This window comes from Cucurbita pepo, chromosome LG10 (assembly GCF_002806865.2).
Source record: "Cucurbita pepo subsp. pepo cultivar mu-cu-16 chromosome LG10, ASM280686v2, whole genome shotgun sequence".
NCBI classification, from domain to species: domain Eukaryota; kingdom Viridiplantae; phylum Streptophyta; class Magnoliopsida; order Cucurbitales; family Cucurbitaceae; genus Cucurbita; species Cucurbita pepo.
In genome coordinates, this window is record NC_036647.1 from 1,667,097 (window position 1) to 1,694,441 (window position 27,345).

The 27,345-nt window shown below is 35.3% G+C and overlaps 6 protein-coding genes across 6 annotated transcripts; 1 reads left to right on the top strand and 5 right to left on the bottom strand.

The window, feature by feature from the left end:
- Positions 1–2,922: 2,922 nt before the first annotated feature.
- On the bottom strand, positions 2,923–4,868 carry LOC111803107 (pentatricopeptide repeat-containing protein At2g36240). The gene has a single exon (XM_023687381.1). The coding sequence runs from the start codon at positions 4,712–4,714 to the stop codon at positions 3,221–3,223; it is 1,494 nt and encodes a 497-aa protein (XP_023543149.1). The 5' UTR covers positions 4,715–4,868; the 3' UTR covers positions 2,923–3,220.
- A 2,780-nt stretch (positions 4,869–7,648) lies between these two features.
- Positions 7,649–8,397, top strand: LOC111804252. Its single transcript, XM_023688988.1, has one exon. It carries the CDS (start codon positions 7,776–7,778, stop codon positions 8,292–8,294), a length of 519 nt encoding a protein of 172 aa, XP_023544756.1. The 5' UTR covers positions 7,649–7,775; the 3' UTR covers positions 8,295–8,397.
- Positions 8,398–9,918: 1,521 nt separating this feature from the next.
- LOC111804512 (1-(5-phosphoribosyl)-5-[(5-phosphoribosylamino)methylideneamino] imidazole-4-carboxamide isomerase, chloroplastic) lies at positions 9,919–12,896 on the bottom strand. The gene is made up of 9 exons (XM_023689343.1): positions 12,718–12,896; positions 12,401–12,562; positions 12,250–12,308; positions 11,807–12,014; positions 11,333–11,418; positions 11,008–11,109; positions 10,572–10,705; positions 10,443–10,491; positions 9,919–10,267 (listed from the first exon to the last, which is right to left on the bottom strand). Exons 2-9 carry the CDS (start codon positions 12,525–12,527, stop codon positions 10,091–10,093), a joined length of 942 nt encoding a protein of 313 aa, XP_023545111.1. The 5' UTR covers positions 12,528–12,562; positions 12,718–12,896; the 3' UTR covers positions 9,919–10,090.
- A 500-nt stretch (positions 12,897–13,396) lies between these two features.
- Positions 13,397–15,481, bottom strand: LOC111803133 (cytochrome b-c1 complex subunit 9-like). The gene is made up of 3 exons (XM_023687417.1): positions 15,231–15,481; positions 14,409–14,456; positions 13,397–13,653 (listed from the first exon to the last, which is right to left on the bottom strand). Exons 1-3 carry the CDS (start codon positions 15,348–15,350, stop codon positions 13,603–13,605), a joined length of 219 nt encoding a protein of 72 aa, XP_023543185.1. The 5' UTR covers positions 15,351–15,481; the 3' UTR covers positions 13,397–13,602.
- Positions 15,482–16,324: 843 nt separating this feature from the next.
- On the bottom strand, positions 16,325–17,561 carry LOC111803134. The gene is made up of 2 exons (XM_023687418.1): positions 17,526–17,561; positions 16,325–17,417 (listed from the first exon to the last, which is right to left on the bottom strand). The coding sequence occupies exon 2, from the start codon at positions 17,358–17,360 to the stop codon at positions 16,602–16,604; it is 759 nt and encodes a 252-aa protein (XP_023543186.1). The 5' UTR covers positions 17,361–17,417; positions 17,526–17,561; the 3' UTR covers positions 16,325–16,601.
- A 3,820-nt stretch (positions 17,562–21,381) lies between these two features.
- On the bottom strand, positions 21,382–27,332 carry LOC111804291 (signal recognition particle 54 kDa protein, chloroplastic). Its single transcript, XM_023689041.1, has 15 exons — positions 27,077–27,332; positions 26,605–26,737; positions 25,969–26,036; positions 25,788–25,889; positions 25,044–25,196; positions 24,826–24,903; positions 23,855–23,980; positions 23,644–23,746; positions 23,443–23,543; positions 23,128–23,265; positions 22,915–23,058; positions 22,668–22,743; positions 22,039–22,124; positions 21,788–21,913; positions 21,382–21,654 (listed from the first exon to the last, which is right to left on the bottom strand). The coding sequence occupies exons 1-15, from the start codon at positions 27,254–27,256 to the stop codon at positions 21,550–21,552; spliced, it is 1,719 nt and encodes a 572-aa protein (XP_023544809.1). The 5' UTR covers positions 27,257–27,332; the 3' UTR covers positions 21,382–21,549.
- Positions 27,333–27,345: the final 13 nt, after the last annotated feature.

A 27,345-nucleotide genomic window follows, 5' to 3' on the forward strand; every position in this document is an offset into this window, starting at 1 on the left:
CCTTTTTTTTTTTTTTTGTTAGATAAATGGGATTGGAGATGAGATTATATTCTTTATTTTATCTAATAGCACCCTACTTAAATGGGATTGAAAATAGATGGCGGGGATGGTCGTACCCATGAACATTTTTTACATTTCTTCTCCATCTCTATTTCTTTCATTTCTCTGTCTTATCCATGAACATCTCTATTTAATCAAAAAGGACGGATAAATTAAAGTTTGAAGACTTATTGACATTTTTTTAACATTTGAGAACTTGATAGATCCAATATTTAAGTTTAGAAACTAAACTAAATTTGTAATTTATCAGATAAAATTCCACACTTAGAAATACTTAATCTTATTAAGTATGCACTCTCTAATAACAACCTCTCTTTATTTGAGCAAAAAATCTCTCTCCCTCTCTCTCTCTCTCTCAAAGAGAGAAAGAGAGAAGATTGTGGCACACAAGTGGAATGGAATGGAAGGAGAGAAAAGACACGTTGATTTGTCAGTTACCATAGAAAAGAAGATCGGATGTTTATGTTAGGTCTGAATGACGTGCATATCAACTTTTCCACCCATTCCCTTTCCCCCTTTACTTACCAAATACATAGCATAATCAAACCCCAAGCTTCAATCTTTTCCATTACCCACAACACATTATGACTCTCCCTATCAAACCCAACTCCCCATTATCGCCTCATCTCCAACACTCAGATCACAACCTTCACACCTCCGACGACACCCCTCGTGAGAGGTTAAAGCGCCACCGTGTTGCCGTGGCCGGGCACGTTTGGATCCCCGACAAGTGGGAAAAAGAAGAGTTCCTGAAGGATTGGATCGACGGCTCTGCATTTGAAGCCTCTTTGTTCCCCTCCGGGATCGTGTTGGCTCGCCAGGCTTTGGCTCGAGATGCTAAGAGATCGTCGCCGAATAACAACGCCGCCACCACCACCACCACCACCGCCCCCGCTGCCGGAGATTTGAGAATATTAAACGGTTGTTAAACATATATTATTATTATCATCATCATCATCGTATTATTATCATCATCATCGAAGGTTGTTGTCGTTGTTGTGGTTGTTGTTTGTTGGAGCTTATTAGATCTAAGATGTTTTATTTGATGATCATGTTGAACTCGTTCATGTAGAATTAAAATGCATCTTGCAAATATGGGTTTATATGGGAAAACAGTTCAGAAAGAGAGATGGAATTGCATGGAAGGCTTTGGATAATAGTTCCAATCTGTCTTGTCTTTCTACTTTCTCTCCTATAGAACCTTGAAATGATCAGCTTTTTTCAAAACCCTAATCAATCTGGTTGATATGGGATCTCACAATTCACTTGTCTTGGGAGTCCGATCCATCTGATTTGGAGGCCCAGCATCCTCACTGACACACTGCTCGATGACTTGACGTGATACCATTTGTAACATTTTGAGATCCTACATCAATTGAAGAGGAGAACGAATTAGGGCCGAAGCAGACAATATCTACTAGCGGTGGGCTTTGGCTGTCACAAATGGTATCAAGCCAGCCATCGAACTGTGCAAGACACGGAGTAGAGATGGACTTTCTCCATAACAAACGCGTTTTAAAAACTTTGAGAAGAACCCCTTGAAGGGAAAGCTTAAGGAAGACGATATCTGTTAGCTGTGAGTTTGGACTATTTTATAGCTTACTTTAAATACAAATTTACTGTTGAGACATGGGAAGGTTATCTATTAGCCGTGAGTTTTGACTATTTTATAGCTTACTTTTTTCTTTCTAAATACAAATTTACTGTTGAGACACGGGAAGGTTGGATGAGACTTTTTCTGACTAGATTTTGACATCAATAATTGGCCTCGTATGGGAGACAAGAGTACTTTATTTTTACCTATCAAAATTGAGAAGATCAAGATTGAGCTCATTTTCATGATATCACCAGTGGAAGTAAACTACATGGGACAACCATAGTCAGATGCTAAAAAAGTGAAACAGATGATATCACCGATGTCGTGATTTTTTCCAATTGTCATCTATCTATTCATTAGCAACTCACATCGAAAAGATTACAGTTTTTAATATGTCATCAAAACTTATATGACGAAGTTCTAGGTCAAAATTGTTGTAGTATCTATTTTCTAGAACCGTAAACTTGGGTTTAATCTTTGTTCGAATTTATGGTCATGAACTCAAAATATTTTATAGAGAGCTAGAAAATTATACTTGGGTTTTGTTAACACGTGCATAATTTAGTGGTAAAAGTAGATAAAAATTACAGATGTGAGATATCAAGCTTCGAGTCTCGAATCAAATAAAATAGTGTATATCAATTATCCCTAAGATCGTATCGAGAACTATACCATATAATTGTTCCCAATGCTTCTCCCTTGTAATAAGAGCCTCAAATCATTAAGAACATTATTTATAGAGTGGGTCCACTCACTACCAAACAAGAATCTCTTCTATTAAAGAAACTCGACATGTCGTTATTTTATCACACATCATATTTAATTTCATTTTTGGACGGTAGGAACTCTGTCCATTTCATTTATTTCCCTATATTTCAACTATACATTTTTCTATAATAAAATTTATTTAATTCATCAAAATTCAACAATTTACCTACATTTTTCTTACCTAAAATATTAATAATTTGAACTCCGTTCCTCAGACAGCATCAACGTGTGAGAGTCTCCATACACCAAGAACAGAAAACTCTGCTTTCTTGAATCGTCAGTGTGAGATCCCACATCGGTTGAAGAGGAGAACGGAACAATATCTACTAGCGGTGGACTTGAGCGGTTACAAATGGTATTGAAGCCAGACACTGGGCAGTTTACCAACGAGGACGCTGACCCCTAAGAGGGTGGATTGTGAGATCCCATATCGGTTGAAGAGGAGAACAAAACAATCCTTGTAAGAATGTGAAAACCTCTCCCTAACAAACGTGTTTTAAAATTGTGAGACTGATGACGATACGTAATGAGCCAAAACGAACAATATCAGCTAGCGATAGGCTTGGGATGTTACATCTTGCAACCCCTAGTAAACGCCCACCATAAATTCCACCCCAAATCCATCCACAGAAGCATTCTAAATCCAAGTTTTGCATAATGGAGATGTCAAGCTCAAGCATAGATCAGTGCAGATTGTATAAACATGAACGGTCCATGCTTGGCATATCACCTGAGTTATCTGCGATCATACATAGCACTTGAGAAGCAATTGTCTCACCTCTGCTTGTTTCGTCATTACGTTGACGTTACGAGCTTAGAACTTGATGGATATCGTGACAGTAAAGATCTTTTCTCATACGCATTCGACAACCGATCCATTAATCTATTATACGTAGCAATATCAGGTATAAGCTCCTTATCCAACATCTCATCCACAACCCTTTGCCCTTCCACCTTGTTGCCTTCCATGGTGTAACCAGAAATCAAAATGTAGTACGTTTTGCTGTCTGGTTCAAATCCCTTGCTTGAAGCCAATAACCTCAACCTATTAGCTTCCACTGTTCTCCTCGCATTGCAAAGCTCTTGGAGAAGAGAGTTCAAAGTCACACTATCAGGAACCATTGCTTCTTTAAGGACCCTCTCTGTTAAATTCATTGCATCATTCACTCTTCCTTCTTTCCTCAGTCCATCAATCAAAGTGGTGGAAGCAATGAAGCTGGGAACATTTCCTTCCCTCCAAAGCTCCTCCACAACTTCCATGGCTTTCCCTGCATTCCCTTTCCCACAAAGCTTCTCAATAACTCCAAAGTAATCATAATCCTTCGGCAAAACTCGCTTCCTCGAAAAATCGATCAAAATTTCACATGCTTCATGAACCCTGCCTTCTCTACACAGCCCATCCATTACAATTTCACAAGTAACACTTGAGAATTTGCATCCCAGTTCAATCATTTCATAAGCCATGGCAATCCCATCATCAAACTTTCTCTCCCTGAAGAACCCTTTAATCAGAGTATTGAAACTCACCACATTTGGGCAACAACCCTTTTCCCTCATCTCCTTAAATAACTCTAAAGCCAGTGCAAATTGTGAATTGCGACAATACCCACTAATCAAAATGTTAAAAGTGTACAAATCAGGCTTAACCCGATCACTAAGCATCCTATCATAAAACCCCAAAGCCTTGTTAAATCTACCAGATTTCACAAACCCATTAATCAAAATATTATAGATCACAACACTAGGCTTCCCATCAATCAATTTTTTCATGGAATCAAAAGCAAAAACAGCCTCATCAAATTTCGCAGCTCTACAATAGGCAGTAATGGCAAATTGAAAAATGGATTCCGTTTGAGGGCAAGAGAAAATACCATCAGAGCAGGGGCAAGGAGAGGAAGCTAAGAACTGAAGAAGCGACTTGAGCTCAGCGAAACGATCCGTGGCCGCAAGAGTTCTGGCCATCCAGGCGAAGGTAGAGTGATCATGGCGGAAGGAATCAATGGATGAAGCCCAATTGAATATATGGAAGTCGTAGTGGGTGAATTTGGGATGAAAATGAAGCTTGGATTTGAGGAAATGGAGGAGATTGTTCGGGGTGAAGGGAAGCGTGAGGTGGGTCTTCAGGAAATGGAGGAGTTGCGCGTAATGGTGGGGAGCGGAGAGAGCGAAATTAGGAAGAGGAGCGAGAAGGGTTCGAGGAGAAGGGGGCAAAATCGCGTCGGGCAATGGCGGCGGGGGAGCTGGTTTAGGGGTTTGAAGCTTTCTCAGGATGGGTGGGAGCTTCTTCATCACAAATTCGAGCTCCACGAAAATGGGGAAACTGAGAAATCTGTCTCCGATCAGAATCCGATCAGCTCCCGGCGTTTCATCAACAATATTTGCAGAGATTCCACGCTTCTCCAAAACCCGTCTCTGTTAGGGCTTAGGGCTTAGCATATGTTTGACTGAATTACCTAAATCGCAAATTTTGGATCTTCAATTAAATTTATATTTATATTTACATTAATTTTTTTAAATTTTATGATTTTCCAATTTTACCTTCAATTTCTATTCACATTAGTTAATTGGTTTTCAAAAATATGAAGGAAATATTTAAGATCAAAAAATAACCATTAATTATTTTATTATACTTAATTAATTTTTTAATTAATTAGTAAGGAAGTGAGTATTAGCGTAGTCAAATTTTAAAATCTATAACTAAATACAAATTATATTTAAAATGTAACTTATTTTTAAAATTTAAGAACTAAAATAAAATAATATTTATTTATTTTATTCTTATACTTATTTTAAAATAAATTTAAAGTTTTAATGAAACAAAATATCATCTCTTCCATCCAAAATTGAAATTGAAATTAAAGATCCAGAATCTGAGAAAGAAAGAGGCTTTCCCAATATACTTTTAAAAAATATTTAATTTAAAGGTTATTTTAATAGTTTTGGATATTTTTATTAATTTAATAGGAAATGTTTGATTTTTTTTTATTTATTATTATTATTTTTTTTTAGAGAATAATAATGTGGAAGGCGTAGGCAAGAAGGCAGTGCCAGTGCCACTCGAACATCTGTAAGCCTTAAATGAAAAGAAAAGAAAAAGAAAAGTCGGTTTGGATTGAGATTATTATATCGTACGGACGGCAGGATATTTTTTTGTTCGTCTTATATATATATATATATATTTCTAAAATATCTCAAATCTAATTTAAATAATAATAATAATAAAGTTTTTGCAACCATATTTTAATGTTTCCACTATAAGAAACCTAGATATTTTTAGTCTCCAAAAAAATATTTTATATTATTTAAATTTATATACTAATGTAAAATAATAATGATAATAATAAACAAATAAACAAATAAAAAAGAGAAAAACTTTTAATTTTTTAATCCTTCAATTAACGCTTGAGATCATACCAGATTCATTTTGGTTTGATTCTAAAAGTCGGAAAGAAATCTCTAAAAGATAAATTTTGGGTTTCTAGCTCATCTAAGTTATCTCTCGGTTGAAAACAAGCTTAGTTGTAGTTTAATCCAACATTCCCAACCAAGAAAAAACTGGGTCATAGTTTGATTCAAACGTCATAAATTTTGAATTTATAGATCACTCTCGATCTAAAAAGAGTGCAGTCAATTACCATTCAAAAGTTCACATAAGATCTTATCAAATTTATTTAAAAAGTGATATAATATCCATACTTTCACATAAGATCTTATCAAATTTATTAAAAAAGTGATATAATATCCATACTTTCATTACGAGATTGACATCGTAGATTGGCCATAATTACAAAAGTGCCATCAGACGTATGAAAGACTACAACAGTATATATATATTATATTTGATATTTTATTACCAGTCAAATATTAGATATTTGTCTTATCTTTCCATTTATTGTTATTTCCATTTATTATTATTTTCATATGCTTGTAATTTATTTGATTATAAATAAGATAACTTTCACACCCTTTAAGTGTGGTGGATTAATCAAACATTCATAGGCTTTGAAGGAGCCCTAAAAACGTTAAGACCAACGAATTTTATATTTTTATTAAACAAATAATTAAACTCCAAAATCTCTCTAAAAATTAAATTTGAAACATAACAAACATATCAATAATGTTTCATATTAATTTCAATTAGTATTAATTTAATCTAATCTGTTTATAATATAGTTTTAAATGAGAGTTTGATTTGGAATCATAAAAATAAAAAAAATAAAAAAAATAAAAAAAAAAAGTCAAAATAGAGTCAACGCGGGGAAGTGGTCAACCACTGAGATTGGGTGTTTGATTTGATGGGCCGGGCCCGCTTTCTTCCTCTTTGATCTCTTCCCCCATTATACACTACTACTTGTGTGGTTCCTAACCCCACTCACTCTCTCTCTCTCTCTTTCTCTCTCCTCTTTTTACTTTTTTATTTTAGTCAACTTATTCACACGTTTCACTGTTTTCGCATTCTAATAATTTGATAATAAATTCACATACTAATATAGTCTTATATTAATTAAAACCATACAAAATGTACCAAATATTAGAAGGCAACAAAATATAATTAATTTTAATATATTGTTTTAAAGTTATATCTAGAGTTATTGTATTATTTTATTAATGTAAGTTTAACGTGAAAATTGATGCAAATGTGTGGAAAAATATTTAATACTTACCTTAAATTAAAAGCTATATAGGAAGAAGTTCCATGGGTTTCCCATTTCAACCACTTTCCTTCTTTACTAAACCAACCCATTAAACCAAGCATCATAATTATTGCTCTTAAGCCATGATTTTGAGTGCAATTCTCGAGACTTGCACTTCGGTCTAACGTTCATTTACATTCTTCGTACATGGTCATGTTATTATTTCAATACGAGTCATACTAGCATATTTTGTCTTCACTTATATGAGTTCTAGGAAAATTGTTAGGAAGTCACTAATATAGAATTGTTTCAAGTAAAACACATTTAACTATGAAGTTCCTATGATTGAACCACGAGTTTTACCCTACAAAAAAATTCGGTACCTTAAAATCGTTATAGTTACGGTCTTCGTTCATCGGGGCTTTGATCGTCGATTCCCTTGTTATCCGGTCGCCAACTTCTTTCTTATTTAACTTTAATCATATTTGACTGTGGTTTTAGTTCATTCAAATATCTTTTATTATCCTAAATACTAAATTTGAATATTTGAAATTAAGAACAAATGGGGGAAGGGCATTTGTGTAATAAAAGAAAGGAATTTGGGCAAAAAGTGAAGCTAGGATCTTTAAATAGGCAATCCTAAATGAATCGCACTACCACGCTCTCTTCAGTTGCAGAGACGAGAAATTCCCATTATCCCATTCTTAACCAAAACAATGGGCAATTCCAACTGTTTGTTCGTCGACCAAAAACCCATCAGAATCATGAAGACCGACGGCAAGATCCTCGAATACAAATCCCCAACCAGAGTCTTCCAAGTCCTCTCCGATTTCTCCGGCCACCAAATCTCCGACGCCGTTCCAGTTTCCCAGCATCTCCACCCAACAGCCAAGCTCCTCGCTGGGCACCTCTACTTTCTGATCCCCACCGAGGCGGCGGAGAAAAAGCCAAAGAAGAAGACGGTTCGGTTCGCGGAATCGGAGAAGGAAGAAAGCGGCGGTGATGGGGGCGGCGAGAACGGCGGGGGGACGGGGCGGGTGGTTAGAATAAAGTTGGTTATGACGAAGAAGGAGCTGCAGGAGATGGTGGAAAGAGGGGGGATTTCGGGAGATGAAATGATATGTAAGATAAAAAGTGGAAGTGGGGAAATTAGTTGCACAGAATTGGAGGAAGATGAGGAACAGAGATGGAAGCCTGCTCTTCAAACCATACCGGAAAGTGAAGTTGCTTGCTAGCTAACTCCTTCCTTTTTCTTTTTTCTTTTTTAGTTTTAACATATACAAACAAAGTGTATGACACACTTTTAAACATAATGAGAAAACACTCAAGTTTTTGCCACAGACACTCAAGTTTTTGCCACAGACACTCAAGTTTTTGCCACAGACACTGTGAGGTAGACGACCATACGTAAAGTGAATAGAGATAGAGATGAGCTTGAGTTACACACTGTGAGGTAGACGACCATACGTAACAGGACAAAGTGAATAGAGATAGAGATGAGCTTGAGTTACAGATATTCACCCAACTTTCGGTTTTGTAATTTTAAATGTGTTCGACCCGCTCAATTTTATTTTTTTTTAAAAAATGGAATAAGAAATATAATATTATCATAGGCGTAAAAAGTGAATGATTATGTTTAATTAAAAAGATGAGTGAAGAAACATTTGGTCCATTAAACATTAAAGTAAAAGAATAATAACAGAAAAGAAGGTGGGTTGGGAAAAGTAACATAAAATTTATGGCTTCGACATTATCTTTTTTTTTTTTTTTTTTTTTTTTTTTTTTTTTTTTNTATTAAAAATAATTATTATATTTTTTAAAAACAAAAATCCTTGAAAGTTTTTGCTAATACAATATCTAAACTAATTAAACTATATTTAAATATTTGTGCAGCTAAAATGGATTAATTTGCAGAAGTAAAATTGTAAAAGATAAGATTAGGGGGGAAGAGAAGATTAATGAGTCATATTAGCATAATAAAACTTGTTTCATGAGTATAATTATTGAAAAATATGGTGGCTTGATGCTTATTAGCTCCTTCCATAATGGGCACGAGGGGATATGTAGTGCCATTTTTCATTATCAAAATGGTCGATCAACTCAATTAATCAACTAATTTCCCCCACTAAACTTCATAATTAAATTTTGATTCTTGCATATCCAAGCACAAACATTGATTCCTATTCATACCCGTAACCAGATTCTTGGGAAACAAGAGCTTCATTGCTCCATTTGGAAACACAAATACCCTAAGAAAGTCTAGGATTTTTATGTGGGAACTCGGACTTTCTTGGTTAAGCATGCATGGAATGCTTCGAAGGGAGGTCTGGTGAGAATTGTTGGAAGAGGAGTCCCACATCGACTAATTAAGGGGTTGATCATGGGTTTATAAGTAAGAAATACATCTCTATTGGTATGAGGCTTTTTGGGAAACCAAAAGCAAAGTCAGGAGAGCTCATGATCAAGGTGGAAAATATCATATCATTATAGAGGTTCGTGGTTTCTAATAACAAGTTCATCGTCCATATATCACTCCTAGCTACTGTTATAAGTGCAGATCAGCATCTATGACTGATTCCCACCACTTCAGTAATTGCCCTTTTGCAAGAACAATCTGGGCTATCATTTTAGGAGACTTTTGGATGATCTATGACTCCACCAAACGACATTTGGACCCTTTGTTCCATCACTATGATTGGACACCCTTTCAAAAAGGACAAGAACATCCTATGGCTTAACGTTATCCAGACAGGACATGGACTTTTAAGAATTACTCTTGAACCCCCTTTTTTATCGTAATCCCCTGGATAGGACCTAACTTTTTTTTAAAAAAAAAAAAACAGTCGTAACCTGATCTCAGACATGAATAACATAGAACATTAGATTAATGAGGAACTTTGAAACGTTAAGATCTTTGGGTGAATAAAGAATGTCCAAGGCACTCGGACTTCTGGGTTGTGTCTAAAACAGCACTCCCTAAGTAAGAGTTAAGAGCAGTAAACAAAATTATGCAGCAAACAACAGGAGGGTACTAAACTGTTGGTACCTTTTGCTTGGCATGCCATGCAACAACATCCTTGTATGCCATATTTCCCCCAAAAATATCCAAAGCACTTCCCACGGTAACATCCACACGCCCCTTGCCCGCATCTTTTATCCTTTCTAAGTCGGCCATTGTTGTGACCCCACCTGCATATGTGACAGGAATCTGCCATTTTTCAAAAGTAAGATCAGTGTTTTGCAGCAGCATAAGAGCAGGAATTTTGAATGTACTCAAGAAGAAAGAATGGTGATATTAGCATATCATTATCGATCTCTTGTCCTTCGAGCAGACAGGCCAAAAAGGAAAGAAATTTGAAGGCAATGTGAGGGAGTAGACGAACCAATGAATACTTGCCAAGCAATGTCACTAGCTCTTCATCAATGCCAAGTCTATATTCATCAAACAACAGATGTTAGGATATATAAATTATTACAACCACACCAAGATAATAGCAGCATTTATGACATACTTTTTCCCTTCGACATCGACACCATGGACCAAAAACTCATCTGCATAGTCAGCCAGAAAAGCCAGTACTTCCTCATCGAGAAATACATCGCTGAACTTCTGCCATCTATCAGTCACGATTGCGTATTTACCTTCCTAAATCGAAACTAAATGATAATCAATACAGGAGCCTAAACAAATGTAGGCAAAGCCCCAAATTGAAAAGGGCAATGTTGAATAAAAATTAGAGCAAGAAGGTGCTTTAAAGTTCGTTCAGTCCACGAGTTACAAAATTATTTTTGTAAGATGTTTGTTTGTTTGAGCGCAGATGATGACTTCGGGCGACTTCTCAGAGTGAATCCATGATGGATAATATGCTTAAAGGGCTAACCATAACTAAGATGTTAACCAGTCATGACAGCTTCCAAACTCAGCAACAATAGAATAAAAAGAAATACCTTTTTCCTACAACTAAGATCCAGCACAAGCCTTTGCTTCCCAACAATACGAACAAGATCTTTAAGCCTTGTAAGATCCATTTGTCCATTATTGAACACATACTGTGATAGAACCAAGAAACATACAACATATTAAATGGGAAGTTCCAAAACATTTAACTTCAGACCAATTAACTTTTCTAATGACATCTTAATTATCTTCTATATTCTACTACTACAACTCAATGAGGTTCAGTGTTGCAGGATTTCAGAATCGTGTTACACTGCCTTCAATATGGCTAATACATTAAGCGATATCATAAATAGATAAAAGGAAACAACTTACTGAAGTAACAATGACATGGCTAGCTCCTTCTTCGATATAACGAGAAGCATTTTCTGAATTTATCCCACCCCCAACTTGTAAGCCACCTATATGTTTCATCATTTATAGCATTAGATTAAGCAGAGGAACATTCTGAAAGTTTTTAAAATCTTTGAGGACCATAGAGTCTATGTGCACAGGAGTATCCTCAAAAACTGTCAAGACTATAAGAAATCAGGGAAATTACCGAAAATTAAATACACCACAAACAAATACTTATGTTCGCTTGGATGCCAGGTAAATACATCTAAAGATATCCACAAGTAGATACAGCATCCAACATGACACTATAATTAAATAAAACCAAGAATGACTAGCAAAGAGGAGCTAATAACACCAACAAAATCGAACCAACCTATTGAGATAAACAGGGAATTTAAGCGCCATAGAATGTTACTGTTGAACTTAACAAGGGAAGAAAAAAAAAGAACAGACCAGGATAGGCATGCAATGCTTCGATGGCCGCAGCTATGCTAAAAGGATCTGCTCCAAGCATGATGGCATGACCACCTGTAAGCCCATCTTGTTTATACAAGTTTGCATACTCTGCAGCTGATTTATCTGACTCAAAATTGGTGAGAAGAGTTGATCCCTCCTGCTCTGAATCTCGGAGAGTTGATCCAACAATTTGTTTCACTTTCCCCTTATAAAATCATATCTCAAACATGAAAATCAGATTAAGATCAGAGATAACACAACATTTTCCAACTTTAACCGAGGAATTAGAAGCCGTATTGATTATTATATTCGGTACTTAAATAAGTTGTTGAAATTGTAAATTGCGTAATTGAATCCCACTAGTTGCACGATTCAAAAAGTCATTTAACATAATAAATCTGTGGAAGTTGAGGAATGTAGCCAAACAAGAGATAAAATACCTTGTGAATATCAATACAAGGGCGGAAACTAACCGCGCAAACAGTCATTCTTGAGGATCCTGCCCAGAATCAAAACGAGAGCTAAATTTTTTACGAGTTACAATAAAGCACAATACATGCGAATATCTCAAGAAGGCCAATGCCGGATTACTGAAAGATAATGAAGTCGTCGCTCTAATGATTCCAAGCTTCATAGCTCCATAATTAGAAGAGCTCGAAACTCCGAGAAACGCACAGACACTGGAACTTCTTGTAGAACAAAGGCTTTGGAACCTCATTTCAATCTAATGAAGCTGATTTCTCGCCTTCGAAACTGTAAAGGGAAATGTCGATTCCATAAAAAATGAATTAAAATAACATCCATCAAGTGCAAAGGGGAGAAGGTTTCGTGTGATTAAACTAGAAATACGAAGAGGAAGAGGAAATTAGAAAAAGAAGAAGCGGAGAGAAAGGTTGTGAGAATCAGACCAGTAGCAGGCGGCGATTGTGCGACGGAATTGGTGGCTGAAGATAGCCGGCGCAAGCGAGCTTGAGCGTCAATGGAGGAGGTCAGAGGGAATAGAGACAGAAATATGCGACCTCAAATCCACAGTTCTTCAGTGGAATCTCTGCTGGGGAAATCAATACGGAAGAGACGACAGGGATGGTCCCGGATGCCCAAAAAAAGAAATACCATATTTTGGTTCAAACTTTTTTTTTTTTTTTTTTTTAATTATTTTTTCCATTTTAATCTTTATAAATAATTAGTATTTAAATGTTTAATTTTATTTGTCTAAACTTGAACCGAGGTAAATAATATTTTATGAATGTAATCATACATACATTTTGGCAAGCACATTTTGCCCAATTAATCATTTTTTTTAATTAAAAATACCTTAGGCGAAAAGATTTTTTTGAGTTGAACAATACCCGGTTAAAGAAAACAATTCCTCGAAAAAAAAAATAAGGAAAGAATAAGCATACTTGTCTATGATAACAAGAGCGTAACTAGTAGCACCAATATCATCCCGTCCAATTCCCTTTACTAGTAAGAGGTGCCACCACCAAGTCCGATGATCCAACTCCATATCGAGATATCCTTATAATCATACAATTTTAAACGGTGCTTTTATAAGTCTAGACCCACTAGATTTGCTATGTAATAATCTAGCCGGATAAAAGAAGAACATTTCATTAGTAATTTCATAGATGAACATGAATAATGAGAAACGACATCGAAAGAGACCACCAAGCTCAAGAGTCAATATATAAGGTGTCCACAATCCGACATCTAAAACTTATTTCAAAAAAATTAATCAGATGGCTATTGTTATAAACAAAGAAATGGTGAGAACCGAATCATCGAGGCAACTATCATTCTTCTGATTGTCTTTGCCCCAAAACCGAAATGTCGTCGTACCGTTTCTGCAGCAAAAGGGGTAACACAATCAAAATTCAAAGCTAATACTCAGCCACAAACATTGCTTATAGTAATAAGTTTCCAGGTTGAAGTTCTATCTCAGAAATTTGGCCACTACTCTGCAGACCTCATGTATGCCAATAAACACCTCCAATAACTCGAGAGGGGTAAGTTGAACTGGGTGGAGAGGAAACAATACTTAAACTGATGGACAGACCTTTTAGTATCGGTGAAGGTTCACACTAGCTTGCATGAACCTCGACTATTTCCACAAGACAATCATTTTACAAACATTTATTCTCGCAAAAAAACCACTTAACCCTACTACATATAGTTGCCAAATACTTCGTAGTATATCAAGGCACCAAGGCACCATAGTTAAACTCATCCCCTTAAGCCCTTAACTATGTACATTGTTCTTATTTATCTAGTTGAAAGAACATTTATATTTAGTAATGTTTCAACATTTTGAAAACATCAATGAAATTGTGATCTTTATAGTTTTGGTTCATATATTGCATATAGAATGTTCAAAAACAAAAAATTGACACAAAATTATGAACATTTTATTCCACTCTCAGTAAAAATAAGCATAATAAACAAAAAAAAAAGGTTCACAAATTGGTCCCATTCAGAAAGCAAACTTAAAGTTTAATGTGATATGATAAATGAGGTAGTGATTTTCGACTTCAGTTCCATAACAGTTGCAAAGACAATTCAAATTAAAAAAAAAATAAACCAAAGGATAGTTATGTCATACCCCAACATTGTTGTATTCCCAGAGCTTGTGAACTCCATAATCCACAGCCTACAACAGGAAAGCCAAAACTAGTAAGAAGTTAATACCGATGTTCATAGTCTTACACAACCCAGAAAACCAAAATAATTTTAAAGAATAAATCTAAGGAACGCCAAATAATTTTGTAGCAAGTAATGGAATGCATGTTCCAGCAAATGGTACAGAAGAATGAATGTGAAAACGGTTGACAAAATTTTCACACCCCAAAATGATGAAATACTTCACCCCTCAGATTTAACGAGCACTATGAAGAACAAATGAAAGAATTCTCCTAGTATCGGGAGGTTTGGCAAGCCAATTGCATAATCCAAAAGAAAACACACTAAAACTCTACAGAGATCATTTGGCGGGAACGAATTTACATGAAAATAAACAAGCATATCATTAGATCTTCAAGGTTCCATATGAAACTTTCATGTCCATAGATTTCTTCACAGCCGCAAAATCAAAAACCGAATTCCTTCCAGAAAGCAACTTCTGTCCAAAACGTCCAAGAAATTGCTCTTTTTTTTTTCCCTCTCCTTTTCAGCAATGGAGATTATCGGTTCGAATTAACAAAACGAAGATAACATTAATAAGCCAGTTAATTTCAGAATTCAACATTTCGACAATTAGAAATGGTTCCTACATCCGAATCTCGCTAATTGACATAGTAATACGGTCTATTGCCCACTGACATTGTATTTTTCTTCTCACTTCTCTCTATCCCTCAGCAAACAGGTAACTAAAGGAACCAAAAAGATGAATCAAGTGCACAATAAAGAGATGATTTATGATCCTTACCCGCTCTCCAGCGAAAGCGCCGGCGATAATGAAGGTGACATAAACGGAATTCCGGCGCATAATTACTCTGTAAAGCCCTTCAAGGAGGCCTCCTCCACTCCTACGCGCAGCATGATCCATGGCCGTGATAATCTGAACTTCTTTCCTCCTGATCTGTGCGAGTTAGGTTTCGCAGATCTCCAGCGACGCTGTTGAAGTTGAGACGATTGATGGGGGAACTCTCTTCTGTTATTTGATTGATCGATTCAAGCGAACATCTAAACATCGAACCGCGCGGTTTCTTCTTTTTTTTTTTTTTTTTTTTTTTTNTCGGAGCGTGTGAAATTAAACTCAACAGGGAAGTTTTTTCTTTAACAAAAATAAAAACCATAAAAATTACCACTTAAAATTATTCTTTAAGCACAATATATTATTAGTCAATAAATATACTAAAAATCAGTTTCTAAATCGATCAAGACTAAATTTAAGATAATATTATATTATATTATTTTTTGAAATATTATTGTATTTTATTATGATGTTTTATATGTTTTTTTTTAGAAATTATATTGAAAAATTGAAATAATACAATAAAAAAAATATATATGAAATGAATATATATATTGTACTTGAGTTAAATAAAAATAATTAGAAAATTTTGTGTGGATGAAAATTGAAATAAAAAAACGGGACCCATTCCACGAACATGGTATTCATTTTTCGAAAGTTTAAATTTTCATTTTCATATTTATCGTACTTGAGTTGACATTTTTTTTAGAACAAGCATTCAAATACACGACTTTAATTAGTTGAGTTATATCTGGTTTGACCTAAATTTCTTTGCCGAAGTTTAATTTTTAAATATTTAATTTCAATTAAGTGCTTTCTTAGAAAGATGGCTCCCATGGCTCCCATAATTTAATACATTTCAAACAATTCTCATACATCACACAATATGATTGTGTTCCATTAATATTTAATTTTATTGTTCAACTAATTTTCCACTCAATTAATAAATTTATTTATGATAAAACTTCAATTTTAATTAATTTTTTTCAAACTCAAGCATATATATATATATATATATATATATTAAAAGGCGTCACATGAACTAAGTCGTTCAAGAAACTCTTATCTACTGATCTTCGTCGTCTAATTCAAACAAAAAGGTTTCAAGTGTAACCAAATTAATAATGAAAAGGAGGACTATGAGTATGAGATCGATGTTTTACCTTTCAGATCACAATGGAGTAGAAATATTGTTCATCCGACGACAAATTCGATCCGATTCGGTCCTACCGAGCAAACATCTAAAATCTTCCGGTGGGCCCCGATGGCGTGCACTAACTACGCGATGATCCCTCGCATGGCGGAAGAGTCAATGCTCTACACCTACTCCACGTCTTTACCGCCCTCGCTTACGCTCCACGAACTGGATCTTCTACTCGATGTGAATCGCTCCAAACCGCCCAAGGACGGCGGTTCGGTTTCGTCGCGCGGCGGAGGATTAGAGGTGGAAGGAGGTGCTGTGATGTCCTGTTCGGGAGGCGAGTTAGTGAGGGAAGATGCAGTCGGCTCGATGACTGGTTGCCTTCTTCTACCGTTCCGGAAAACAGCGCGGAAACTCGCGAAGAATCCTTTCCTCTGTTTCTCGACTGGTTTCTTCTCCTTTGCGTTTGTTGCTATTTCTGCTTCTGATGAGTGATGGTGATTATTAGTCTTTTGCCGATTTCGGTCCCTCTTCGATCTCACTCTCCCCATACACGATACCTTGGGAGAAGAAGGCTCGATCATCGACGAAACCGATTTTCCACCGGATCCTGACCGTTTCGGAAACAACCGTATGTTTCCGGACTTGCAATTTCGTCGATTCTTCGCATCGACATAGGTAGTGTTCTGAGGCTTCGGCAATCCAATAATCGAGGCCTTCGACTTCAAATTCAACGAAAATCGCTGCGAATTCGAATTAGATTGCGGATGTAAATTAGGATTCAAATTCGTGGAATTAGAACTGGCCTTAGTGGATTCTTTCCGCTCCAAGAAGGCATTTCGATCGAACCAGTCGAACTCCGCATCCTTGGAGAGCCAGAAAGATTCCGGTGGGAAGTCAGGAGGAACTTCTGGCCGATCCGGCTCCTCCTCCAATGGCATCCGCTCTGCTTTCCGTTCATCAGCAACACCGCCGGTGAGGAAGGCCTGTAAATCGCCCTGCGGCATCGTACAAGAAATCGAAATCAAGAAAGAAAATCGAGAGATGCAAAAGAGAAGAATTCTTGAATTGAATGAATAATGAGTATGGAGATCCTTTTCTCTGACTTCTTCGGTGTTCTCCGTGCGCCAATTAGGTGCAGAAAAGCCTTTTTTTTTTTTTAATTTAAATGTTTTTTTTTAATTATATAGCCATATTTTTCGTGTCATTAAAAATTGATTAGACCTTATAATTATACTACAACATAATTTTTTTCTGTTCAACATAATTATTTTCCAAAAAATATTTAATTGGGTTGATTCAAACCTACCGTTTCCTTCCGTTGGGCCCACTTATTTTTAATGTTTTTTTTTTTAATTTTATTCCCACAAAATTTATTATTATTATTTTTAAGACAAACTTAATTAGTTAATTTAATAGCAACATAATTTAAAGTCCAATTCTTTATATGAGAATCTTTTTTCTTTTTTCATATTAAAAAAAAAACAGACAATTTTGAAAGAAGGAAAAAGACATTGAAGTATTAGTATACAAGGGCGTAAGAAATTGCAATAATGGATTGAACTTTCTTGTTCTTTAATGATATAAGAGAAACTTTCTTGTTCTTTAATGATATAAGAGACTTCCAAAAATTGTCACGAAATTACGATGAAAAATTCATTGTAATAACGACCAGTGAAGTCATGAAATAAAAAAGTCTATTAAATAGCATGTGTAGCTAAGCAATCTTCTTAGTTTAAGTTGAGAAACACAACATAACTTTTAGGTAAATGTTGTTATCTCAAAGTAATTTAACTTAATTTAAGCACACAAACTATAGGAATAGGGCAAGATTTATTATTCATGCAATGTTAAAATTTCACGCTTCACATAGTGAAGCACGTGAACAATTAATTTCTTTCATAAAAGTTTGTTTCCTTGATGTAGAAATAGGTGAGAATACAAAAAAAAAATAATAAATAACTAGAATGAAGATTTCAAAATATATATATATATATTTAAAATTCAGATATTCAATGGTAATTAAATTATTGCGATGATATTGCTAAGTAGAAGAGTTGTCACTCAACGGATAAAAGTTACTCTAGAGATAACAAACCGATCTTCTCCCACAGCTCACATCAACGGGAAAGAAGGAGGTTGGATTTGATTTTCTGATTGGGCGGAGGTGCGTCCTATGCCGCCATACAGGAGGGACATGGAGACGTAAAAAATGGTCCTATCAACTTATTCTAACCTAAGATAATAAGCTAAATAACAGGAGAAAATAAGAAGAAAAAAATAGAAAAAGACTAAAGGAAAAAAGAGAGAGAAACTATGTACTGATACTGACTTTATTTATTACTAAAAATATTTATTAAAAAAAAAAAAAAAACCCCTGAGAATTTTAATGTAAAATAATATTATACTATAGAATATGTGTGCAATGAGAATATTAAATTATTTTATTCCCCAAAGAACTAGAAAATTATAGTTTTTAATGGTCCACTTAACTGTTCCATGCAGTGGGCTGCGTCAAAGAATGCCCACTATGTCTTAATTATAAAATTTAAAAATTACTTAGAATTATAAATTTATAGATTTTCCCTTTAAATGATGAATTTTCTGAAGTATTTTATTTTAAATTACAGATTTATATTCAAATTGATTTATATTTTACTAACTATTTTGTTCATTTCTAGTTTAAAAAAATGGTAAAATAAACTTTAAAACGTTTCTAATATTGTCCGATAAATCTTTGATCTATTTAAAAAAAAAAATTAATATTCACGGATCTATTTCAAACATCTAATAATCTTCTGATTCAAGCAAACAATTCTTTTATAGCACTGTTAATACATAAACAACTCATCAAAGTCATCTTAGGCCTAGCTTTTGGGCACACAAAATAAATTAAAGTAAAAGCTTGGCTTGAGGACTTTTCAATGGCTAAATGTGAAAAGAACCCAAAAAGAAAGAAAAGACTTTTCTGGCAGTTGCAGTTACCTATTGAAGAAATGACAGCCTGAATTCATGGAAAAGTCAGTGGGAATGTTTGACTAATTACCTTACTGTTTGGTTTTTCCTTCTTTTTAACTGCTCTTTGAACACGGTCAATACTTGCCTTCCTGGCATCATCGGTTGGCTTTGAAAATTGAGTTTTGATTCCAACAATGTAATGTTAATTGTTATCCGTTTGGTTTCCGGACAAATGGAATCCAATGTTTATCTAATATGATATCAGAGTCCATGAAACCTAAATAGGCATTCGGTCCAAGAAGGATCCGACCCAAGAATCCAATGTTTATCTAATATGTTATCAGAATCCATGAAACCTAAATAGGCATTCGATCTAAGAAGGATCCGACCCAAGAATGGTAAACCTAAAGAGATATCAACTCATGTTGGATCTCACGTCGAAAGCATGGAGAAACGGGTTACCCCTCATTGACAATTGCTCTTGAGATGAAACCTTATGTCTATCTAATAAGTACGTAATTGAAGAAAATGATACGATCAAATCAAAATGGAAATGAGAACTTAAAAGTTTAAATCTAAAATATGGTTGTTAAGGCCATCAATCGTCCTATCATTACAATTGTATGATATTGTCCACTTTGAGTAAAAGTTTTTCCAACTTTTCGTTTGGTTTCATCCAAAATACCGTATACTAATAGAGATGGTTGTTCTCATTTACATACCTATAATCTTCTCCTCATCTAATCAAAATATAGACTTTGACCATATTCAAGAGGTCGTAACTGGTCGTAGATATAGAAGTTAACAAAGGAGAGAACTTGGGAAGAACCATTAATATGAATAAGTTGGTCAAAGAGTATAAACAACGACATTCCAATGTCATAATGGAAGTGGTAAACATCTGGCAAAGAATTTTGTTTTTTTTTATGCCAGAAGGATACAGATATTTTTATGTCGGAATGACTTTGAATTATGGAGTGTTTGATACTTGAAAATGAAGAGATCCTTAGTAGTTCCATTGCTTTGAATCATAATGCAAGCAACATACACTCTGGTTCAATTTTTAGACCATGCTGTTTCCACAAACCCCCCCTCTAAATCATCTTTGGAAAATTAAATCATAACTTAGCTCTCCGGATTGCATAGATCTAAAAAGTTGTAACGTAAAATTTTACCCTTTTCAATCTAGTTCTTGTTGAGGAAGAAGTTTCAGTTTAGCACTTATATTTTTAACATTTTTTTAAAATTTATTCTCTCGTTACTTATGAACGTTAAAATTTATTGACGATAAGCTTACATGATATACTTAATGAATTCGTGAAAATTTAGAGGAACAAAAGTTTCATTTATGAGAGAAAAATTCCTAATTCCTCTCCATTTCTAAATGAATTTGTAGAAGTATTAAGATTTCTTCTCTGAGATGCCTTTTTTTCTCCATGATGTCACATAAATTGTTGTATGGGATTTTTAGATGATTATATGAGAAAGAATTAATCATTTAGGAGATTTCTTGAAGGTGAGGGAAGGATTTTCTAGTTATGGGTTTAAGGTTTTTAGGGTTCATGGGAAATAGTTCCCCTTAGCTCAAGCACCTAAAGCTCAAACTTGGAACCTAGGAGTGTTCAAAAATTCCAACAAGGCTTCCACTTGGGGGCTAAGTAGCCTCTTGCTATGATACATTGATTTGAATCCACAGATGTTCGTTGTTATGCACTAGTTACCTTCCGGCTCTTGCAAACAACAGCTTTTCAATGTTCCAACCACAATTTTGGATGATATAAACTTGTCCTTCATGATTGACTTTCTAGTTCTCTTTCTAAACAAAATAAGGGTCAAAGGGGGGCATCAAATCAAGTTTTTGGTCATTACATTCTAATGTCTTGACTTCTTAACCTGACAGCTTCTTAAGAGAGTATTTCTGGAGTGAAAAGCTTTCCAAATACGTTGGTTTCTGTGATTAATTTGATAGCCCAAATCCTAAAGTCTAAACTAACAAACTTATAATATTATACAAGCAAGAAAAAAAGATTTTTATTGCCTAGTGCAGGAACATTGTCTGTAGTAAAATTACAGAACAAGAAAATTTGAATACCTAATGCGATGGTAAATAAAGACATCCGAGCAAAGGAGCATTAACCTGTTTTTGTTATGCATCTCTTGATAAGCTTTTGCTTAGTTTCCACTCCCAAAACCACGAGGACTTGGCCTTGTTCCTGAGTTTAAAAGCTGCTTCATGGATTCGGATCTTCGCTTCCTTCGTGCAGTACCCGGAGGGGCCTGATGAAAACACAACCAAATATCATCACATATCCAAACAAGGACTGAATAATAGATTAAGAGATGTTCATGTTTTTTTCAAGCTCTAACCAAAATATAGATCAAGAAGAGAAGGGTAGGAAAAACAGGGAACCTTTTGTTCGGCTTTAAGAGCTTCTTCAAGATTGTTCAATGCTGGAATGGATCCACCTTCCATCACACCCATCAAATTCTTCATACGAACACGCATTTGGAAGAGTTGAGCCACAAGCTGGCTCACCTAGTGTTTTATAAACATTGTCTTTGTCAGTGGATTCCCACATTATGTGAGTTGGTGGCGGAGGGGGAGTTCTAATGTGAAGATAATAAAAAAAAAAATTGCATTAAAAAAAGAACTTAACATACCTGCTGCTCTGTTTTCCCCGAATCTTGAGCAATTCTTTTCCTCCTTGCAGGTGATTCTGCCAACAATTCTGGCTTCTCCCTTTCCTCTGTCATTAAACAAGTGAAAAGTTGTCAGATAGAAAAGGTTCAGTGAGTAGAGATCAATAAAGCAGAAGGAACAATATTTGATCAGAATAATTGAGGAAAACTTCTCATCGAGCAAAAAAAAAAACCTAATCTAATCAATTAAGGTCCCTAGATAACCATTTGATTTTTTAGAATTGTACGGGCTTTCTTACAACTTCTTTACCATGGTTTCCATCCTTAATAACTAAACATTTTAATTCTTAGCCAAATGATAAAAACAAAAACTATTTTTTTTAGTTTCAAAATTTGGCTCGATTTTTAGAACACTCAAAAAGTAGCCGACAAAATAAAGAAACTAACAGACGAAAGTGGTGTTTATAATTTTAATTTTCAAAAACTAAATGGTTATCAAATCAGATCTAGACTAATCCACACCCTCTAATAATAAAGATGGAAACAGATGCTTAAAATGCACGTGGTCCATGATTTATCATAGCCTCTTAAGCATGATTTATCATGAAATCCTAACTCATGGAAGAAAGCAGCAGGAGAAGAGAAAATACCAGGAGTCATTGCTTCAATCATTGATTCCATTATTTTCAAACTTTTTTCTGCTTCTCGAATCTGGGCTGGAGTGACCTAAGTAAAGCAGACAAATCCATGAAATTGTATGCCCCGAAAACATGGAAACAGTCCGGTTATACCCATTGAATTATTAGTAAATTGAAACATAAGCACCTAATAGTTGTGTATCTTATTAGTGGTACAAAGAAACTATGATGTAGAAGTTCAGAACGCTTGCATTCCCACCTTTCCCATACCAGGGATCATTCCAAGGACACGAGTCATGGATCCCATTCGAGCAACTGCACGAGTTTGCTTCAGAAAATCATTGAAGTCAAATTTTGCACTCATTATCTTCTTTTGCAGATCTTCTGCATCCTCCTGGCGCATCTATATACACAATTTGAGTTAAAAACTATAGACTTATCTGAAAGTGAAACAAAATTAATTACACCCTACCACTTCTTGTGCCTTCTCCACGAAAGAGAGTACATCTCCCATTCCTAAGATTCTTCCTGCCATACGGTCGGGATAAAATGGTTCAAGGTCCTCCATACGTTCTCCACGGCCAACAAGCTTGATTGGCTTTCCTGATACCTGTAAAAAAAAATTAATTGACAAACAGAATATATTGCTAAGTTTATCCAGTGCTATTGTGAATTTGGGGATACTGAAAACGGAGTACGGAACAAGAACCGAGCTAAAAGAAAAAATATTCCAGTAAATTAATTCTTGAACAAGTGAATGTACATTAGTTTAGTGAAATGGACATACCTCTTTGACACTCAAAGCTGCTCCACCTCTTGAATCTCCATCTAGCTTTGTCAGAATAGCACCTGTGATCCCTATCTCTATATTGAATGTTGTGACCAAGGCTGCAAAACAATATTAGATGGCAATAGGCTCAATTGTCCTCAGTTCATTAGAAAAACGGTTTTAATACTTGTGGTCTTCCAAGGTTGCTGAATGAAGTACCTGCAGCTTCTTGACCAGTCATGGCATCCACAACAAGGAGCACTTCAGTTGGATTGATTGCTCGTTTCACTTCTTTTAATTCATCCATCATGGCCTTGTCTATCTGTTCAATTTTTAAATGAGTATAATAAATGATTGGTAGACTGTCTTCAATGAGTACTATATTATTATGGACCATCCACGTATTCTTTGCACGAAAAATAATGAGAACCTGAAGCCTTCCTGCAGTATCCACGATTACTACATCTACTTTATTTTTTCGAGCCTCTTGTAGACCTTGTTTTGCAATGTCTGAAGGCTTAACCTCAGTGCCTGCTGTATAAACAGGCACCCCCACCTGTAATTCATATGAGAAAGCGAGGTTAAAATAATTACTAATATTTCTATCTAGATAAGTTCATAACTATTAATTAGGTATGTACATCACGATCCATTTAAATAATTTATTTACAAATTAATTTTGAGTGACAAGAACCATCATCCTGCTTAATTCCAACTATGATCATCCAGCTAAATATGCTCAAAATAAAAACAACTAAATGAGACATATAGAACAAGCTCCAATTCTAGGCACCATTCACAATCTGATTCAAGTATTCAAATCATCTCCAATTTCCCTTTTGAGCTAAACTTTAAAGCCCATTTTACTTCACTATATTCTATAACTGAACATTTTTTCGGAAGTATTAGTAGCAGCTGCTTTAGGAAACGATCAAGTAGATTGACACTCATAGCAAATCATCTAACTAACAATTCTTAACTCCTGAATTTAAACTACAACTCTGAACAAAATTTCTGAACAAGTTATCACCTTAACGCCAAATGTTAAAGGATAAATATCAACAAGAACAATCAGGGAAGATGCCGTCCCTCTTCTTATGTTAAATACTCTGTACACTGTTTGTTGATCCAATCTAAAATTCACTATTATAATTCGGATAAGATCATTTAAGTTCACACTATCTTCACTAGAAACCTTTACATTTTATTCTATGTGCAGACATGTCATGTATTCATATTCCTGCTGAGTGTCAACCTAATAAGGTCTAAAACAAATTAACTAAATATCTTTCTTCGCTACCTGTGTTCAGCCTCATTAGTCATTTCGTATAAAAATAACACAATGGTTTACTACTCGGTAGTCAATAAGCGAATGATAATGATGAGAATGAAATTTCATACCTGTTCTCCCAAGATAACTAACTGGTCAATAGCAGCAGGTCTATACACATCTCCAGCCACCAGCATGCAACTTTTCCCCTGTGGTCAACATCGGTAAAAAAAAAATTAAAAAAATTAAAAAAAGACTTCGATTAAAAAAGATGACAGAAGGAAAAACAGAAAGTAACCAGCATAATACACACACTTAGATAAAGGACGATGAAAAAATATAAACTCACCTGTTTCTTAAGATAATTGGCCAATTTTGCACAAACGGTTGTCTTTCCAACTCCTTGTAGACCAGCCAACAGTATGACAGTAGGGCCAGACTTTGAAAAAACAAGTTCAGAGACTTCTCCACCCATCAATTTCACAAGCTCATCATGTACAATCTATAAGAGATAAGAGCTGAATATTAGGCAATTACATTAATAAACTGAAAAAAGTTTTTCAACTTTCCAGAATCTCAAATGTAACCAAGGATTCACCTACAAGCAATAAAAATGTTACATAAAAAAATATAAAACCATGCTCAATAAGAAATTATACGCACCAGCAATGTAACTTCTACGCTTAAGTTAACCACCAATAGTTGAAAATTAATGATAATGTTGTCAACTTTTTTTTGATACGCATACTAATGTAAACTACGATAGATGATCTCCGACCTTGAACTAATATAGACCAAGATACCCTAGGATACAAATGCGAAAAATGCTTCCAATCTATAATAGTTTCAATTTCGGCACTTGCTTCTCCCAAGGAGACATCATGAAATCCAGGACAAAAGCAACATATAAAGAAAATAGAACATGGTTTTCATTTGATAGCATTCGCATACGACAGGAGACCTACTAATACAAGTTGTACAAGTACAACTTGAAGGGACAGCTAATTTCTGAAAAATAACCAAGTCCACATGTACATTGTAGCAGAAGGATAATGCGAGATTACAAAGGTAAAAGTCACGGTGATTTATATACCTTAACCAATTGTTGATCAGGTTTCACTCCTCGAATCACTCCAACACCAACAGCTTGGTCGCTGACAGCTTGCACAAACCTTCGTACAACAGGAAGGCTTACCTACATTAACCAAGCATGACCCAAAAACCCTTATTTTATATCTAAGCACTTATATACAAACTATGTAGCAGTTACTTACATCAGCCTCCAGAAGAGCTCTCCTAATATCTCGCATTGGCTCCACAATATTTTCCTTTGACAAAACCTCTAGACGAAGATAATATTCCATCAACCAAATGAATTGTCTAAGTATCAGCTGTTATCAGATTACATTTAACGGAAAAAAAAAATTAAGTACTCCAGCTGAATAAATTAGTTCCTCTGAATTAGATCTTGTTTAATGAAGCCTAAAAATGAAAAACGTGTTTGTGTGCACGTATATATCGTTTGGCTGAATCCCTATCTTAAGTCCATTTTCTTCGTTAAACAAACTAACAAGATGTATAGTAGGTTTCACATTAGAAGGAAAAATTCCCCTTCCCAGCCCACTCCACTGCACCCTCCCACCACCCCACCCGATCCAATCAGTGGTGAGAGGACTCATAAGTAAGGTATCATTTACCAGCTCAGGTGCTTCCAGTACAAGAACACTGTGGAGGTAATTCCATTGACATCTGATGTGTTTAGTAAATCTTCAACATCTATTTCTTGATTGTATTCTTTTATCAACTATTACTGAAGTATTCCATATATTATCAAAGTACAGGGTAGCTATATATATATAAAGAAACTTTAATATAGGGAAACCCATTGAAAGGACTAAATATATGCAGACCTTCTCCTTTGAGCTTGTTCCAAGCAGCCTCCAGACCACCTGTCAACTGGCCAAACATTTCAGCTCGTACAACCCCACGCATATCTCTCCTATTGTTAGCAGTCTTGGCATGAAGCCAACCCCAAATCTCCCTCTGTGGAAAATATCAAAACCAAGCCTAAGGAAACTTGACAAACTCCCTGAACCTAAGAAAGTATTAATATAATGTAACATCATTCAACAGAAAACAGAGCTCCATTGATAGGAAGAAGTTTACAAAGCAATCTAGACCTTGAAATATTCACTATTTCGCTTTATCTACATTTCCAGATTAATATTTCTAACCGCATGGAGTCGCAAAGTTTAAGCGCTCCTTTTAAAACAGTTGACAACATCGCCATATACAAAGTTCATCCTCAAAATCGCCATAACTTCCAGGCAACAAACGGAAATCAACGTAAATATGCAAGAAATAACTCAATCAGTGTCTTACAGCGAACAAATTCCTCGACGAGAGCGACTTCAAATTACTCGAACCAAGCCAAGAAGATGAAATACTCGAGGATTTTCTCCCACAGTTTGAACCATGGCACAAGCTTCTACTTGCACAAGGAGATTGAGAATTCGAAGCCAAATGACGAGAAGAAACAATCGAAATTTGCAATGCCTCCATTGCCAAATCCGACGATTTTCTCTCAGCTCCCCTTTCTCTTAGCTCCCCTTTCTCTGCAAAGTCTCGGTATCTTTTATCCACTCAGATAT